The 18,726-nt window shown below is 39.5% G+C and overlaps 1 protein-coding gene across 9 annotated transcripts in view; it reads right to left on the bottom strand.

Annotated features, from left to right (window-relative positions):
• MACROD2 (mono-ADP ribosylhydrolase 2) overlaps window positions 1-18,726 on the bottom strand; it is an 859,998-nt gene that overhangs the window by 245,359 nt on the left and 595,913 nt on the right. For all 9 annotated transcript variants that reach the window (XM_083829142.1, XM_083829141.1, XM_083829148.1 and 6 more), the window contains one exon: window positions 8,380-8,453. In XM_083829142.1, coding sequence (XP_083685268.1) covers window positions 8,380-8,453 — 74 coding nt within the window. The remainder of the gene's footprint in view (window positions 1-8,379; window positions 8,454-18,726) is intronic.

Here is an 18,726-nt window from a genome sequence, read left to right as displayed (position 1 = left end):
GCGCGCTTCCAGCACACGCTGGGTGCAGGGCTAAGCACCTCCAGGGCACTCAGAGAGGCTCAGAGCACACGGCCAGGCATTCCTCATCTGCAAAGACCAATGGACACGTCACCTAAGTTGGTTCAAAGAGCTGATAACCTTGCAGCCCAAGGAAACCCCAAATCTGACATCCTCTGCAGGCTGCAGAGCGGGAGGCTGGGTGCTCTGCTCCCTGAGTGCCCATCCTCAGGAGGGCATGCCTCACATCTTTCTACTGAGTCTCCCCAACCTCCATCTTCATCATGGGATCCTCCTGGCAACACTCCACAGAGCCAGAGGCAAACCTTCTCCTGCCTGCATTTCCTCTTCCCCCATCTGCTCAGTTCCTGCTAGAATCCAGCTACAACACACGGTACACTTCTGTAGGACATGAAGGTATATCAAAACATTTACAACTATTTTTTTCTCCCTCATTTGAAAACAGATTCTAACAGCAATTTCTCTGTTACTTCGTGAAGTATTTTATCCACATATCTCACAAGAACTAAACAGATTGTTATTTATTTCCAGGTATCCACAGGGAGAGGAACACAAGCCAACTTAAAGGAAACTGTCTCCTGAAATGTAGCTACAATGACTAAATTTTCCCAAAAGTAAGGCTGGGCCTCTTTGTTAGCATTATTGGGATTTCTGTCTGAAAGCCAATGCTGAAATAAAGGGATGTTATCATGTTATCTTTTTGTCATACAAGAAGTAACAGGAAAGAAAAAAGTAACATTTTTGGAATTTGTTCTTACATGTCCTCACTACAGCAACCAGGCTCCTCCAAATATACAGAAAGCAAGAGGACAAATCAGAGACAAGACAAGAACTCATCCCTGATCTACAGATCCCTTTGTTAATTTACCTACATGCTTTACAGACATTTCTAACTATTCAGCTTCTTGTTATCATAACTGCCGTTAAATTGTAAGGATAAAAGGAATAAATGCTTTGGCAAATTTCAATTATTAGATGGTTAACTAGTGTAAACACAAAAGAACCCATGCAGAGACCTGTCTTGTATTAGTGGCATTAATTAGCTAAACTGGAGTTATAGGAGACATTATTTCTGTGGTACACTAAGCGTATTTAAATCCTCACAAAGATGTATTGATTAAAGACATCTACGGTATGCATAGAAGTGGGTTTCCTCAACTGTCTGGGTGGCGATGGGGTGACAGGAAGCCATGTCTCCCCCCTTATTCCCTTCTTAAGGTTTTGTATTTGGTCACAAGTGAGCGACAGAAACGTCACGTGGGACAACCACAGCAATCACGAGCTCCAACATGTTTTTCCAAGAGGGATGCCTTCCTGCCTTCCCTTAATAGCTGTATCAAAAGTAACAAAAGCTTTTTAAGTTTAATAAATAAAGTATTGTGTATAATGAATATGGGCTTTGTCTGCTTTGCTTTATCAGCCTTCCACCTGAATAGCAGTCTGAAGAACATATAAGAAAGCATCACTGCCTTGGCAGCTTACTTATCTTTTCAGAAAATGACTTGTCTGTTGGGATGATAGTTAGGTTTGGGCTTTAGGGACAGCACTGAATCTCTTTGAGCCCACTGAGAGAGCAGCTACAGAGAGCGAGTAAATCATTTTAATTTTGTGCAAGTTGAAAAGCATTTTTTCCTCGACTTCAGCTAGATGACAGTGGCGTGATGGCTGATTTTCATTTCAATCAGAGCAGCATATGATTACCACCTAATTAGAATGTAGAAATAGAAAGGAGATCATTTTTTAACCTACCCAAGAGAACGGTGTTGGGGGGGAGAGGGGGGATTATGTTAATCAAATGATAGTGGCATATAAGAGCTACCAAAATAGCCGCCTGAATTTTTATTGGCACCCTTACTGTCCTTGAGAATCTGTCAGTGGCTCAATAGAAACCCATATTTTGAGAGCTTTATTTTTAAGTAATAAATATACTTGAAACTAAATACATGTCAGCACAGGCCCAAACATGTCATAAAAGACATCACCTTAGGCATAAATATATGCGCCTTTTTTTTTCCCAAAAAATTTCTCTCTTTTTTTTGAAAACTGTAAAACCATAAGCATGAAAACTAGCTGCCCAAAACCAAAAGTAATGCTACCTTAGGGGGAATTGTCTGTATTGGGTCATTTTTTAGAAAAATATTTGCTTACATTAATTAAATATTGTCAGCTAGCTATCCCACTCTTTTCTGGAATAAATGTAGAAATTTAGTTGCTGTGCCTAGGGGAATATAACTGACTTTACATTAAAGTAAACTACATCAGACAACATATTCCAAGACACAGTCTCCATCTGCATCCTTCTGCAGAGAAAAAGACAAGACCTCATCTCAAGATGCCACTTTGTTTAATTGTCTCTGGAGAATGAGGAGCCTAAATTAGGTTGCAGGGACCACCAAAGGGAGGGGGGAGAGAAAGTTAAAAACACAGTGAAACAACCTCTCAGTCACACATTACAGAAATATTGAAATTGAGTTGCCCTGATGTTTTGATGGACTCAGGAGGTAAAGGAACTTTGTTATCCGCCTGACCCAATTTTGAAGGGACAGACGTGAGCAGTGATCCTTCCCCAGTGACTTACACCTCCAACATATATACCTACGTAACGCACTGCCATGTAGCACAGGTACTGCCAGATTAACGTGGTACCTGGAGGGGTACCACGGGGTGCCATGCTCATCTGTAGAGAGCTGCATGCAACACGATGCCGTGACCACGTTGGTGTGCCCTGAACAAAGCTCTAGTGGCTTGGAAAGCTCACTCAGGCATGCCTTACGCAACGGAGAACAGGGGCAACTCCTTGCACTGTCCTCCCAGGTCCCTCTCCAGAAGGACGTCCACCTCTCTCCAAACCAGATGATACAAGTCTCTGCAGTCACCTCCACGTGTCCCATTGCAGGGAACGTTTCCTCAGCTCCCACATCCCAGCTCCCTGTGTATGGCCAAGTACATGCACATACGGGAAGTGGTGCACAGGAAAGGTAATTTCACTTGAACTATCTCCCAAGTGGAATATACCACCGCGATTTGGATGAAGCCCAGTACAAAATGAAGCACAGGTGCAGGGCATCTGTATTGTGGTGTGCCTAACTTGAGAAACCAGGTGTTTCCTCCCGAAAATTTTGGTCACCAGGAATGAGCTATTGGGATCCTGCCCCAGCCACTGAAAGCAGAGTTACACTAATTTCACCCGTACCAGGACTACATTGCTCACCCTGTTATGCTGGAAATGCAGATGTTATTTTTGAGGGGGGGGAGGGGAGGGAAAGGAGGAGGAGAAGGGACAAACACCGCCACACTGGGATGATGCGCATAACTACTTGCTAAAATCTAAATCTACTGTGCTGCAGGCAAAGTAAGAAAGTCTCTTTTCAGAAGTGATTCTAATGAAAAGGAATCAGGAATGTGCTGATTTATTTTCCATCTATGTGCTTTTAATCTGCATCAGTTATTTCAATGGAGCATATATTGCAATCACACTTCTGCGGTTGTTGTTCTACTGAGGGACGTAATAAATGTTGAGAGATATTGTGCAAGAGAAAGAACAATACTTTGAGCTAAATGTGCTGTTAAATTAAAGTCTTTTCTTGAGCAGGGAAAAGGTCCTGAGGCTTTTCATGTCAGTGACATAAGGTAAGGCATACAATGAGCATTTTTATTTTTCACCCTTTCAAGACACATAGCATGATCCTAAAGTACAAGCAAATAACAATTACTAACTTTCCAAATGTTCTGCCACAAAAAAAAAAAAAACAAAACAAAACAAAACAAAAAAACCACCAACAAACATAATGCCACCACCTCTCCTAAAATGTCGGGGGGGGGGGGGGTGGGGTGGTGTTAAATATTTAAAGGTGTCACATTTCCTTTGTGATATGTTATGGGAAGTCAAGTGGCAGTATCTCAGACCTTGCCAAATTATCCCAGAAAGGAACATTTCAAATTGTTCAAAGAGCTTAATGTGCATTTTTAAATGAATGCCAGTGTATAATTCCTAAAGGATGGGATCCAATTCTATTTTGTGCTCTGAAGAATTCTATTAAACCTTCAGAGCACTTTGCGAAATGTGAAAATGCAGTTTGCTAAAGAGATAGCCTAGGTGGTCTGCAGTAAATTAACCCAGTAGTGCTGACTGTTGCCATTCTTGCAAGCTTGCTCGGAGGGATTTCTATGCTTACAGTGTAACACCATTTACCAGCTTCTAAACTAGATTTGCCCTCTGGCTGCAAGTCAGCAGACCTTGGTGTAAAACATGGCCAGAAATTAGTTTGACTTAGAGTTGCATTTCAAAACCAGAACAGTGCTGCGTGTTACATCCAAGTAAGTACTAACCATTACTTACAATATTGCTGTTTTCCCTAGCGGACTTTATGTAGTCAAGTTTTAGGCTGCTAGATTGTGATGGCTGCTGCCCTGCCTGGCTGGTGTTTGGCGTTCAGTAAATTACAATAGATCTCTCTCTGTTGCTTTGTAACAATTAACCTCAGAAAGGCGCTAACTCCATTTGCATGGTAATGAGACATTCATCTGAGTGACATCGAAGTTAAGTATGCTAATAAGTTTTTATGCAAACACCTGAGGGGTCAAGCACAACAATGGACTTGGATAAGAAAACCTTTCATTAACTGCAAATCACTTTTCTTGCAAATACTATGAGAACTTCCGAGGACTCTAACACAGCTTGCAATAAGGGAGTCATTTAGGTTATTTTCAGGGCCCCAGGCAGACAGGAACATAGCCACTGATTTCTTTGTATTTTGAATTAATATCAGGTTGGATAAAATCTTCATTTTAGCATCAAAGGAGGCAAAGCACTACATGAAGGTAGAGAGGAGAAGACAACAATATTGCCTTATCTTTCATAAATTTGTCACAGTTTCCTGGGCTGCAGAAAGACAGATAAGATACAGCTGCTGTACAGCACAACAAGAGACTTACAAATATGTCAAGTTTCCATTTATTTACCTATTTGGTTTTGCTAAGTGCGTTGCCATGTAGGCACATTTCCTAGTGAGCAGATTACCATTTTGGTCTCTATTTTGCACTAAAATTTCATGCGTTCATTCAATACACACCCTACACACAGAGTCTGAGATCTTAGGACAACCAGCACCAGACATTATCGCAAGGATAACTGGCTGCCAAACATCTTTGTGACAGAAGGAGCAGAACCTGGACAGGATTTCTCAGGTGAAGACAAGGCAGATTCCACGAGAAGGAAGGAAAGGAAGAAGGCAACTGATTCATTGAACTTCAGCACAGCCAAAAGCAAAAGGCCTCTCTTGTTCAGGCGAGGAGACTGTTAGCAGGACACTGACCCATTTTGATAGCGCAGCCAGCATCAAGGGAGTGGTTCTGGTTAGACATAACAGGAGTGAAACACGGGCAGCCTTCTGAAAAGCTGGCCTCACAGCAAATGGAAAAGGTTTTGCTCCCAGGCTAGAACATGAGTTAAATACATTTAAATATCCAGTGGCTGTAGTTGGAGCTGCTCTGTCTTCATGAGCAAAGTTTATAGAAAGGTCTATATCACAAGGTATGCAGTAAGAATAGACTATATTGTTGAGACATTAAAAAGTCCCTGTCATTTTGGTTGCTGTACAATGAGCTACTTTTGGGAAAAGTTTGGGTGATGCACAGTATTACTACTTAAAGCCCAAAATCTAATCCAAGGGAATAAAGATATGCAAAATACAATGGGTCAGAACAACACCTGACACTGAGCTATGGCAGTTTATTTAATATAGCTGAATTATACACGCCTTCCTATAAGCATTGAACAGGAACCCAACAACTGTATGCTTCTCAAAGATCCCTTGCACTGGGTAAGTTACTGCTGTCTTCAGTAGAAGTACTAAATATTTTTATTTTGCTGCTGACCTACTTATGACATGTAAAATATGCCAGTATGCCACAGTCTAAAATTCAAAACGGTAGATTGCAGGAACAGTTTATGAAGAGAGAAACCACTGTACAAGAAAGTACAAAACTATGGATAACCCTACCCTCGAAACCTATCTTGACTGAAATCTAGTATGCCACTTTCTTCAATAATTAACAAAAGCTCTTTGAGTTTGCTTCTGAATTCTCTGATAGGTAATAATTGCTGCAAATTGATCATATGTATGCCTTCAGGTACACCAAATAGCATGAGACCTCAACATCATGACATTTCGATTCAGGGTGTTCAGAAATATTTAATACTACAGTTATTAACTATAGTAATCCAAATTGAAAAACAAAACCAACAAAAATAAGACAAAAAAAACCAACTGTGATGTAAGCTTAATAGTATAATTTTTAACAATACATCTGTGGTCAGGACAGCCTGTGCTCCTTTCACCATCCAAACTTTGTAAACTACAACTATTAACTTAAAAAGAATCCAGATGAAATTGGAATTTGTGGGGAGTAAGTAGGTTTAGAGCTAGAGTGCCAAGACAACCAAGGAAATAGAAGGGAACACATTAGAGTGAGGAAGGAGGAATCGTGCTTATTTGGTGTTCCTAGTTTACAGTAACCTGTGCAAACCACAAATGTGTTGGAATTTTGTGCATTTCAATCACATTTGCACAAAGTGCTTAAAGAACATATACGATAAACACTGCCATTTCAATCACTCTGTGCTGTGAACCGCAAGTCTCCTTCCAAGACAGAGCTGAAGATTTCTGAAAACAAGCGAAGAAACTCACCTGAAGCCTATGACGGGAACCAAAAAAAAAGGGGGGGAAGCAGCACACACGCTAACTGAAAGTAAGAAAGAGGGAACATGCAGGGCATACAAGGGCTTGCAGGCCAAGTCAGGCCAGAAGCAGAAAAAGGGAAGACTCAAAGTGTACGTTAGAAGCGAAAGTCGTCTTACAGCTGAGAAGCAACGGCTGAACTACAGAGCAAAATACTCCAGAAAAGAGTTTTCACTGAGAAAACAACTACACATTTGATATGCAGTCTACCAAATATTTTTTTTTATTTTTTTTGTAATAACCACAAAGAAAAAAGTAATTAAGGGGTATATACACAACACATACTCAGCTTTTGAAAGAGAAGAGTTTAGTTCCAGAATCAAAAAAAAGATTTTTAGCCTCTTTTACTTCCATTATATAGTAAAAATGCAACCAAATGAAATTACAATATAGTAAGGCACTAACACTCCATTTTCAAAAAACATAAGCCTATAGTTAGGCTGATAAGATGACACTTCGGCATCTTTAGTGTTAAAGATGACTGTCCATCCAAAATTGCTTCACTGCTCAAATATCTAATCTACGAAAAGAAAGCTGCTAAGTGCTTCATACCGCATTGTCCAAACATGCACATTTCTTGGTGTACCTTTTGGCACTCAGGTTTGAATATCTCAATTTACCGTTCAAATCTCATCATGCTATTTGCTTTCGGTTCAAAGTTGGTCAAAAAGCAAACAAAAAACTCCTACAACCTACTAAATCGCTACCCTTGTTTATCAGAATCTCTTAAAAATAAGGCCCCCAAAACACATCAATAAAAGAAATATACTACTAATTATGCTCCTGTACCTAATGTTTCTCCACTCCATGCTTTGTTAAATACCTTCATACAAAAATACTGAACAACTTTAGCTGTCTGAGATCTGCCTGCTGACTGTCATTACCAGGAAACAGGCATATCCTCAGTTCAAGACATAATGATTACAATATTCTGCCACTTCTTTGTTGCATTCTCCAATTCAACGCTAGAAACTATCAGCCTGCTAAGAACAAAAAACAGAGCAAGAAAAAAAACTAGAAAGGAAAGATATGGATATCATTTTGTTGAAAGCATTTTGTCTTGTAAAAATAATCACCATTGTGTTGTCACTGGAAGAACACCAGTCGTGTTAAAAATTCAGTTGTGTCACAAGTTTAGCAAGCATTTCAGGGAAAATGAACACTTAACTGTAAGCAAACCAAAAATTAATAAAAATAGGAAATACTATCATACAGCTCTTTACTGTAAAGTGACCTCTGGAACACCACTGACCTTTGGTGACTGTTTCCACTGACAACTATTACACACATTTCCTTTCCAAGAATCTCCTCATTATTAGATGAAAACTGTGACGCTCAGAAACAGCTTAGAAAGAGAATAGTCTTTTACTTAGCCAGGAAAGATTACAATACAAAGGAAATGCACAGTATGGTTTCAAACAAAGGTATTTCCCTTGAACTCCAGTGTAGCTTTTTAAATATAACAGTCTTCCCCCAGCCACATTGTCCTAACCTGATTTCATTTGTTTTAGACTAAATATTCACTTCAAGGCTCAAGCTGGCGTTTACTCTTTCTACATTTCCAGAGCCAAAGTCCATAATCATAAATAGAAATTTGGGAAAGTTATATTTTATTTCATACCTCGTTGTGATTCTTGCTTAACCATTCCTTAGTAGTGTTAAGGGCAATGACAGCAGCAGGCTCGTTTGGAAAACCTACAGACAAAAGAAATGAGAAATAAATAGAAGGCACACATTTTACACACCTGTAATAAAATAAAAATCTGGATTCTGCCACCCACCTTCTTTGGACTAGGTTTGAGATTACATTTGGTGACCACTCTATTCTAAAGATTTGTTTAGAAGTTTTAGGGGACACTATTTAGGTGTCCCCTAAAACACTCCCAGGTGTTTTTTTGTTTGTTCTGTTTTAAGTCTGGTTAGGAGAAGTCCACAGCACAAGACCACTAGAAACAATAGAGTTATACACGTGTCACACAAGGCAGGCAATGATATAACATATATCACAGTAACAAATGCTAGGCTTACATCTCATGGCACACAAGAAAAATTCAGACATTTCTTAAGGCTTAAGATCTTTCTTTAATCCATCTGTCAGCAAAACTATACAACACTATGATCCTAATGCCATAGGCCTCATATAGATAAAAATGTTTGAGTTACAAATCTCTTAATTTATGACCTAAAACATAACAAACAACTTTGGAAATTAAAGAATTCATGAAGCATAAGCATATGAATTTAAGGCCTGATACTGCACGATATACTAGCAATAGCAACTCCCCCCAGCACTAAACAATATCAGAAATCTTTCTAGGGATACAGTCTTTTTGCTTTGATGGTCTCTATCTATCAAATCTAAAGATGCTTTCATTACTTAGGCAGCCTTAATTTAATTTTCCTTTAAATTCCTAACTTGAGGGCAGCAAATCATTTTTGTGAGGATTTAAATATAAAAACCCATAAGCTGTATGAATAGCCCTCAGTAGGTTAGATTAATAGAACAGCCTTTGAAGAGGTGGAGCTGCAGGCACAATGTACAAGCAAGCAAAGGCTCTAGACAGAAACAGTCATGAAATCTGGCATACAGCTGCATACATACACTTTTTTTTTTTTTTTTTTACATTATACAACAATGTTGCACATAAACAGAAAATGCAGACACTGCAAATATTAGTAGATGCACCCAGCTTTTTGACCTGGCACATTATCTTCCAAAATCTATATCTTGTTTAACTCTTTTCAGGACTTGTGCAGTGCTAGATGAAAAAGCAAACAAAATCCCTCTACCCCTCTTTGTCCTCAAAACATTACTGCCCAGAACTGAACTCAGTTTGTAAGGATATTTTCTATTAGTACATACACTCTTTTAAAGTCACAAAAGACAACAATCCGTAGCAACAGTAGTAGGTGAAATAGTCAGTGGTTGGGTAACACTGACATTTAGCATGAGCTTCCTTTCCCCACATCTCTCAATAAAGTATAGATGTATTTATTTGTCCCCACCCCCAGATACAAGATGGAAAATTAGCAAAGATCCATCAGCTGTTTCTGTGAATACTTCCACTGCTGCTAGGAACATGTATTCTTATGACATTTAATAACGCTGCTGATATCATCAAGGGACGTGTCTTACAACACCAACTAATGAACGCTAACAGAACCCTAAGCCTGATGTTGGTCATATGAAGTAACAGACCTCTGAGCAGTCTGCTCAAATTAGCAATATTTTATCCAACAAACCACAACTTTGTAACACAGAAATGCTGTGCCCAGAGTTTGGTAGGTCTGCGTGGACATACAATGAACACCATGCAGAGGGAGGAATGCATATTTCAGACAACTGATATACCATTGTTTATGCACTGAATGGTTTATTTCCAGAACAATCCTCCCTCCAGCAAGATTCACTTTTCAGGCTTGTTTTTCACTCCCCTGCAGTAGGGCCTTTGCCCAAAACCGTGATAACACACTAGCAATTTTATAGAATCATAAATCTCTCAATAAATTGTTCATTATTTAGGAAACTGCTGCCTTACTAACCAGTCTTATATAGAAGCTTATCTACAAAACTGGTGTTCAATTACTCCTAAGTAACCACAATGTAAAAGAAATTGTTCAGCAACCAAAATAAAAAATACTTGAATCTTGTGTATGATTTCAGAAAACACCTTAAAACCCATAGAAAGCTTTTATGACCACAATTACAAAAAAAAAAAAAAATGTTTTTAGCATTTTACACACATTTCTGGTAAATTTAATGAAAGGATTACCTTCTTGGCTTTTTGTAGAGGCAGGATGGAATTTAGCTTCCTGTTCCATACCCTGCACCAGCACAAAAGGCCCTGTGTCTCTGATTCTCAAACACAAAAACATTCGGTTTTATAGGACTGGGTTAAAGGGAGATAAACTGATATGGGATCTTTTTAAACACATTTTTGTGTTGTTTTTATCTCTAAGCTACATTTGTCTGCCGTAACATTTCTGGCCTGCTCCCATACACACACACACACCCCTCCCCGCTTTCTTTCAGCGAAAAAGCAATCTCAGTGAGCACGTGGGAATCAAATTACTTGAGAGAAATGAGCTCGAGGAGCCTCACAGTTAACCGACTGCTGGAGCAGCAGCTCAGACAATTCCGGCTAAAGGCTCAATTTCACAAAAGATAAAACAGGTAAAGTAATAAGAGTGACACTGGCCCATGTTACTGCAGTGAGCACTCCTCCAGAATACTGAAAAGGACAAGGGCACAAAAAGGCAAAGAAGCATTCGCCGTAAGGTGCAGGCAAGCAGTGCCTCTGTAGGACCTCACTTGGTTTATGTGGTTATAGACGAAGGGAAGTTTGCAGGCCGTATGTCATCGACAGGCGCGGTGTGCAGCGTGTACCTACCAGTGCTCACAGGACTCCACATGGACGGGTCTTCCTACGTGCCCAAGTGGCAAAACTGGCATTTTGGCAACAAATCCCGCTACACCACAAAAAACGGCACAGGATATCTTTGGTTCCTGAAAAATTCATTGGTTCCTTGCTATTCCAGCCAGGGGGGATTGTGCTGCAGCCCTCCCCATTTTGCAGTGCCCATTAATCGCAGCTCACCGTCTGTTACCAGGATCAACTCCCGACCCTCCAAGTGCAGAAACTGCTAGGAGTGATTAGCTGCTGCCTCTTGTGCCCCTCTCAGTTCAGGAACCCTCCTTTAAACTACAGCTTTATTCGCTACTGCTCATGTGCTGTGGTGGGGTTCATGCAAGCCTGGCGCATCAGAAGGAATGAAGGTCCTGCAAGGAAAACTCTCGTGTTCTTGCCCAGTTGCTTCACAGCTCAAGTCATTGGGTGTCCCTCCAGACAGATCAGCTGCCTTCGTATACAACTATAGAAACGTGACTGAGAGCTTTCACAACGACTTGGGTACCAGCATCAGTCTAGCCGCAGACAAACTTAAAAATTTCCTTTCCTCCTCTTTGCATACTGTTAATAGATATATATACTCCTACATTCACTCTCTGTGATTAATGACTACACCTTCATACTCACCACTAAAACAACACATCCCAGTACCATCACACAAAAAACGCCTCATCTGAATTTTGTTGCTTCTGGTACACCATTGCACAGATATTACACGCAGAGACAGTCTATGAAGTCTTTAAAAGATCTTCTAATTTAGGAGCTTCTGCATCTGTTTCCAGGACTTCATCACCTAATTCCTGGAATTACAGCTCTGACCTGAGACATAGCTGCCGAAACAAACTGGACATTATGCAGGTTCTAATGGTCATAATTTTTGAGAGGAGTGATAAGATTTTACGGAACTGTTTCATATATTTGATATTAAGTAAATGTGCTCATTTAGAGAAAAAGTGTGGAGGGGGACTGAGAAAGAAGTGTGGAGATGCATGCTGAAGTTCCTCTTATATTGTCAGTTAATTCCCTGGAAAACAACTGGTAAGAACATACAAGTCCTCATGTTTCATTAACATTCAGAAAATATGCGATGAACTCCCTGTTGTTAGACACTCTAGGGAAAATGCTCAGCCTTTTGTGCTTAGGGGATTTAGCATAGAAACATTCATACTATTGTGGATGTCGATTACTGTATGCCTAATTTGTCTGTGTAGTATCTGGAAAATGTATACCACGAGTTCTTCTATGAATAACAGTGTAACAAGGATTTTGTGAGATAAAATTAATAGAAATCTATTTCAGGGACTCCCAAATTGTGTGGAGATGCTCGTAGCTTTATCTGTCTCTTTTAGTGTGCTCAGTCCACTGTTGCATATTATTAAAAATGTCCAGCTTACAATCAGGTAATGCTACCTCCCCATGAAAAGTCCATTAAGAAAACCTAAGTACAGAATAAACAACCTCTAGTATGATATAGCTGAAGATGATGATAACAGACAATACCTGCTAGGTTATAATGCTAACAAGCAAACGTCAATCCAGAAAATCACTTCAATAGCTGCAGGGGTCAGTGTTATAATTTGTCACTTTAACCGAGATGTTTTCTGTAAATCAACCTATCCTTGTAAAAAAGGTCTGCATCTATTATTATTATTATTATTTTGTTAGCACAGTCTAAATACTAAATAGGTTTTTATTCATTTCAGACTGCTCCCTTTTCTGTGGTTTCCAAACACCTCATCGCAATATTAATATACTTATTTGCCAGCTTTAATGGTTTCATTTCAAAGCAAATCATGAAAAAAACAACTACAACAAAAAATTTCAACACAAATACTCATTAGGAGTTTCTCACACTTTCTCAGAAAGATATCTACACTGGCATGTTTGTGCATATATCAAGGATGTACTTTAGGATGTTTACGGACTGCTCCTGTGCTTTAAAATCAAACTCAATTCCCTTTGTTTAGTCAACAAGACTGCCAAAATGTAACAACTTCCATTATTTAGTTTATATTAAATGATGTTTAATAACGTATGAAGGAAGTTCTAACAGTAGATCAACAATAACATTTGACACTGTGGAAGCATACTGAAGGTCCTCTCTGCACTCAGTACAATGGGGTATTTCCACCACACATCTAGTATTTGCTGTGTGGGAATCATCAGCACCAGATGGTATAGAAAACAAACTTTCTCCAGGTTTGTTTTTTAAAAAAAGGGAACTAAACATTCATCCCATATATATTCTGAAATCCAATATTATTACAAGGACTAAAACTGCTTTCTGATTCCGAACAGACATGTGAACAACTGAGCTTCATTACGGTCATGTGGGTTACGGCTGGCTATTGACAACACAGTAATCATAACACTTCAACCTCATCAATGTATGACAATAAAAAGAAACAAATGAGATGCATAGCCCAGCATGCCTGAGGTGAGGTTACTCAATACACTCACTTGTCCTTCAGTTGTGAAACTAGCAGGAGTATAATCTTGCAACCGATCCCATATAATCATCTTGTCAAAGATGTATTTTAGTAGTCAAAATGAATTCACTCATGCTGGGCTGATTCCCATTACCATGGTAAATCCAGCCTTTCTGGAAGCTGAGATAGTAGCATTCTACCAACAAGTTTAGGCTGTCACTACTGTTGGGCCATTTTTTTTATTTTTATCTTTTAATAACGGCGGTCATATGATAATCGGATAAACAAGCTGACAAGGTTCCTAGCTGGATCATTTTTGAGGATATTCCTGATCAGAAAAGAAATCAGCTGCAGCCCTAATTTGGATTGGCTACATTGAAGACTAAAGAGAAAAGCCACGAATCTTCTGCCAAATAGCCTACTTTGCCTTATTGAACTTGTTTAGCCAATGAAACCTCACCAGCTGCCCACTCAAACTTTAAGTCTCAGAAAGACAGTGAAACTAAGTATTTTTAAAAGAAAGTAACTTCTGTTACCCCAGTAAACAGAACTGCACCTACTCACTGTATCCACTTTAAACTATGCTAGAATAAGTAATTAGCATGCAAATAAAATAACAAAGGAAAGTGAGAAAATTTCAAAATGCATAAAAAAAAAACCATTTGTCTGAAGAAATGTCTTTAAGTTTCTCTCAAGCAAGGAGCATGCTTATTCATTTTCCTTGACTAAAGAAATTCAGCAGCAACAGAAAAATAAATACAGTTCCTGAAGAATGACTGCCAATTGCATTTAACCACTGACATGATAATGAGGCAGCTGGTAGAGGATGGTTAGTAAATAAACCCAAAATGTGCATCTTGTGCATCTAGCACTGAATACAAGAAACAGAATGTCTCTGCTCTGCCACAGTGACACAAAGCAGGTGGAGTACTGAAATAACAGAGGGCCCTCCTTCGTTCATGGAAGTGCAATGGGTAACTCAGTGATCCGAAGTTAAGTCAACCAGGGCGAGCGCTGGCACCAAGAGACACCAAACCATGCAAGTCAGCAAAAACAAGACAAGTTGCAGGCCAAGAAGCACTGACTCCTGACAGCAGGGCTGGCTCTGTCTCAGCTTGTCAAAGACACCCAGAGCACACTCATCGCTGTGCTGAGTGACAGCGGTCTCCTGCCCCATCAGCACGGTGACACACCATCATCTACAGGTCAGCTGCGGTTCTGTACAAGTGCAAATCTGAACTTGGCTTACAGCTGCACTTAAGGAGAGGTCAGTTACAAGAAAGCGGCTGGGATGCAAGAAATAAACAGGTCATCTGCTGGCTCTCTGACACACACATTACCATACCATATTTCATTTCACACTCTACTTCATAGATATCATCAGAAAAATATCCATCATATAGTGGAGATAAAAGTATCAGCTGAATATAGAAATATACTATAATTATTTAGGCCAATTGAGCAGAGAGAGCCTTGTACTAACAAGTCTGAGGACTCCACTACAGGAAAAAAAAAATAAAAAAAAAATTAAGCTTACTTAGCTGTTTGATGTTTGTTAGCATTGGTGGGGAAAAGAAAAAAAAAAGGGGGGGGGGGGAGCTTCCCTATGAGCATGAGAGCTACCTTTACTGTGAGAGACAACATACCTGAATTCTGCAGGAGAGCTGCTTATTTGCAAGAATTTTACTTTTCTGCATCAGTCAGTCCATTTTTATTAGAAGTTGAGATTGTGGTTTCATTCTTTTTCTAGCTTTTATAGGGAGTATGCTTGCAGGGGGACCACATCATGGATAAATGCATTCTCTAACCGTCATCTAAAAATATGTGGCAAGCAGTACTCAGATATTCTCAGAAGCAAAATGCTTCAGAGCTGTGCTGTTTACTGTGTTGCATGATGGAGCTTTTCTGTCTGTCAGAGTATTTTAAAATGCTCATGTGGAACATTAAGGCTTCAAGCTGAACATAATAGGGGAACAACAGAAAGATACCACAACACTGAAAGCGAAGAGATCTCACTAGTCTGGCAATAAGCATCCTAATATGGTAAGAGAAAGCATATATAATGCAAATGCAAGCAAAAGATATACTTAGAGAAGTACTTACACAATTATAAAATCTACCTATGAGGATGTCTATTCAATGTTTTGTAAATTATACAGCCATTTAGACATATGTATACAGTTGTTCATGAGTTGAAGCACATCATTCTTTTCAAAATGCACTCTACACCCTATCTAGAATTGCCATTCCAGAAACAAGGGTCGTACAGAGAAATGTTAATTGAAAGAGGTTTCAAAGTGTACATGAACTCCTTAATGCAAAATATTTCATCTTCTACTTATCCATATATATATATCAAGTTGGCTTTTTTTATTTGTTTGTTGTATTTTTTGGGGGGGGTGGCAATATAATACAGCAAAAGCAATTTGATACAAAGCGTAATGCACTAGTCAACTGTGAAATCTGCCATCATACACTGAATTGAACACCAGTGGGATATTGGCTTTATTGTAGTTACAATTCCAACAAGGTTAAACATTTATTTCTACCCACTGATTTGAATAAAAAAAATGCCTTGTTCTTTACTGAGCCAAAGCATAGGAAATCAATCCTACCCCCTGGAAGTGTCTTTCAAGAGATTAAAAGAAAGGAGAAAAAAATGCCCGCCTCCCACTTCCATTTTAAACTGGTTGTTTTTCTAAAAAACATTGTCTAATGCAGTGATGCTTAACCTTTACTGACACTATCCCAGGCCCTCCTTCACACGCAACTCTCCTAAGCACTGAGGGAAGCCTAAACATCCAGAGATCTGCTGCTCAGCAATAGAAATAAAGTACAATCCTGGACCTCACAAAGCCCTGTTCCCCACAGGAAAGCATCCTGAAATTGATTGCAAGCTCTAATTGAAGCCTCGCCTGAAGTTGAGATATTCTCGACATGCCTCTCCATGCTGGAGGTCCCTGATGTCTACTAATGCATCTGCCTGCACTATAGGCTAGGTCATGGGAGAAATCGCTGTGAGAGGCTCGCTCTCCTCCTTGCTGAGATGATCTTTGTGCAGACAGGGGGAACAGGCACTGACCGTAGTGAGGATAAGTGCACTCGGGTTCAGCAAGACGGGATGTGCAGCAAGAAAAGGGGGAGAGAGCACAGGAGCTCTTGCTGCAGGATGGGGTTCTGAGTTCTGGGGAGGAGGATTGGGTTTGCAAGAGAATGTCAGGGCTGTCGGCTCTGCCAGAGCTCAGAGTATCCTGACTGAGAATAGTTAGTAGGACACGGCATGAGTTAGAAGTGCAAGGATTTAGGGATACTCATGTATATAAGGGAAGACAAGCTGCTACAGTAAAATGAAAAGAGATGACAGTAGAAAAAGTCTGAGAAACTTCAGAGGAATATGACATACATAGGCAATGGACAAAAATATACACTCACACAAAGAAAACAGCCAGCATTGTCAGCCCAGCTCTATCCTTTAAATCACTTCCACCACATTCAATTGCTCTGACAGGTGCAACCCAAAGACCTAGCTGGATTATCTAAAACCAACAGAGTACTTGGTGAAGGCCATAAGCGTACAAGAACAAACAAAACAATCTGACATTATTTCTACTGAAGCACAGTTCTTATCTCCTCTCCAAGGGAAATCAAAGATTTCCTAAGAGCACATAAAGAAAATCAGCTGAAACTACATATACTCAGCTCCTTGTGGAAAAAAATGAAACAAAGATGTTCTTTTACCTTTTTCCCCAAAAGACTTATACGGAAAAGAGTTATAGGGCAGGTTGGGTGAAAAAGGAAGACACTGCGTGAGGCATGTTTAATATACTTAGTTTACTCTTTTTAACAAATACGTTATTGATTCTTGGTTTGGGTATATTATTCACAACATGTATTTTTTTCCATTATTGCCTCAAGCAGCGATAAACCATGCTATAGGGTCACACAGACCAGCAGCTATTGTACTCAAGAAATCTACATCGGCTCATAACTGAAATATTTCCAGATAATCTGGAGTTCTAAGTTGTCACTACGTTTTTGAGGAACAGAGACAGGGTTGCATTTTTTATTTGATGCTTAATGGCTATTATTTTTCAATGAACATTGAGGTACCTCATAATTAGTTCAACACCAACTACATGAATACTGCTGAAACAAGTGCTCATGCAAGATGTCCAACCTGAGACATCATTATATTAACATTTTTTGCATTATTCTTTTTTTTTTTAGAGGCAGCATTTTTTCCTCCTTGCATAGATGCTGTATCACTTCTGTAGAAAATATATTTCAGTCAAGCAAGAGATGAACTCCATATGAAAAAAACCTAACTACGTACAGCAAGGGTTACAGCACACCTCACTTGATTCTATGCTACTATATGTATCAGCTACCTGACAATGCAGTCTAGATACTTAACTTCATTTCAGGCTGTATTGCAGTACCTTTGTGAAGTGAACAGAAAGTGCATGGGAGCTGCCAGCAGCTACTTCACACTCCCGCCAAATGCTGCATTAAAAACATGTTGTCCTTGTTCTGTTCTCTCAGATCACAAGAAGTTACACAAAAAGAGAAACGTAATTAGAAAGAGTTTGGGGGATTAATGGGAAAGCTGACTTAAACCACAGATAAGGAAAACTCGAAATTCAGAACAGAACAGAAAACTTGAATCCAGAACACCTGACTGGGTACAACCATGCATCTCATACTTTCAATGCTCTTAACAAGTCCTCATATGCTAAAGAACATGGAACCAACAACTAAAGGGTAAAATTCACAAATATCAATCTCTTGCAAAACATGGACTCTTCTTTGGCCTTCTGTTTTTAAGGTCTCATTCTCTCACATGATAATTCAATTATATATACCTGTGTTAGCAACCTTTATTGCAACACGTCTCTTAACTGACAGTCAGTCCCCAGCATCAGTTGCCTTTTAGAACCACAGAATCAGAGAATATCCCGATATGGAAGGGATCCATAAGGATCATCGAGTCCAACTCCTGGCACCACACAGGTCTACCCAAAAATTCAGACCATATGACTACGTGCATAGCCCAAATGCTTCTTAAGCTCCGACAGGCTTGGTGCTGTGACTACATCCCTGGGGACCCTGTTGCAGTGTGCAACAAATCTT

This window comes from Anser anser (assembly GCF_964211835.1).
Source record: "Anser anser genome assembly, chromosome: 3".
Lineage (NCBI taxonomy): Eukaryota > Metazoa > Chordata > Aves > Anseriformes > Anatidae > Anser > Anser anser.
Note: the sequence above shows the minus strand (reverse complement) of the source record. Positions and strands in the feature narration are given on the sequence as shown.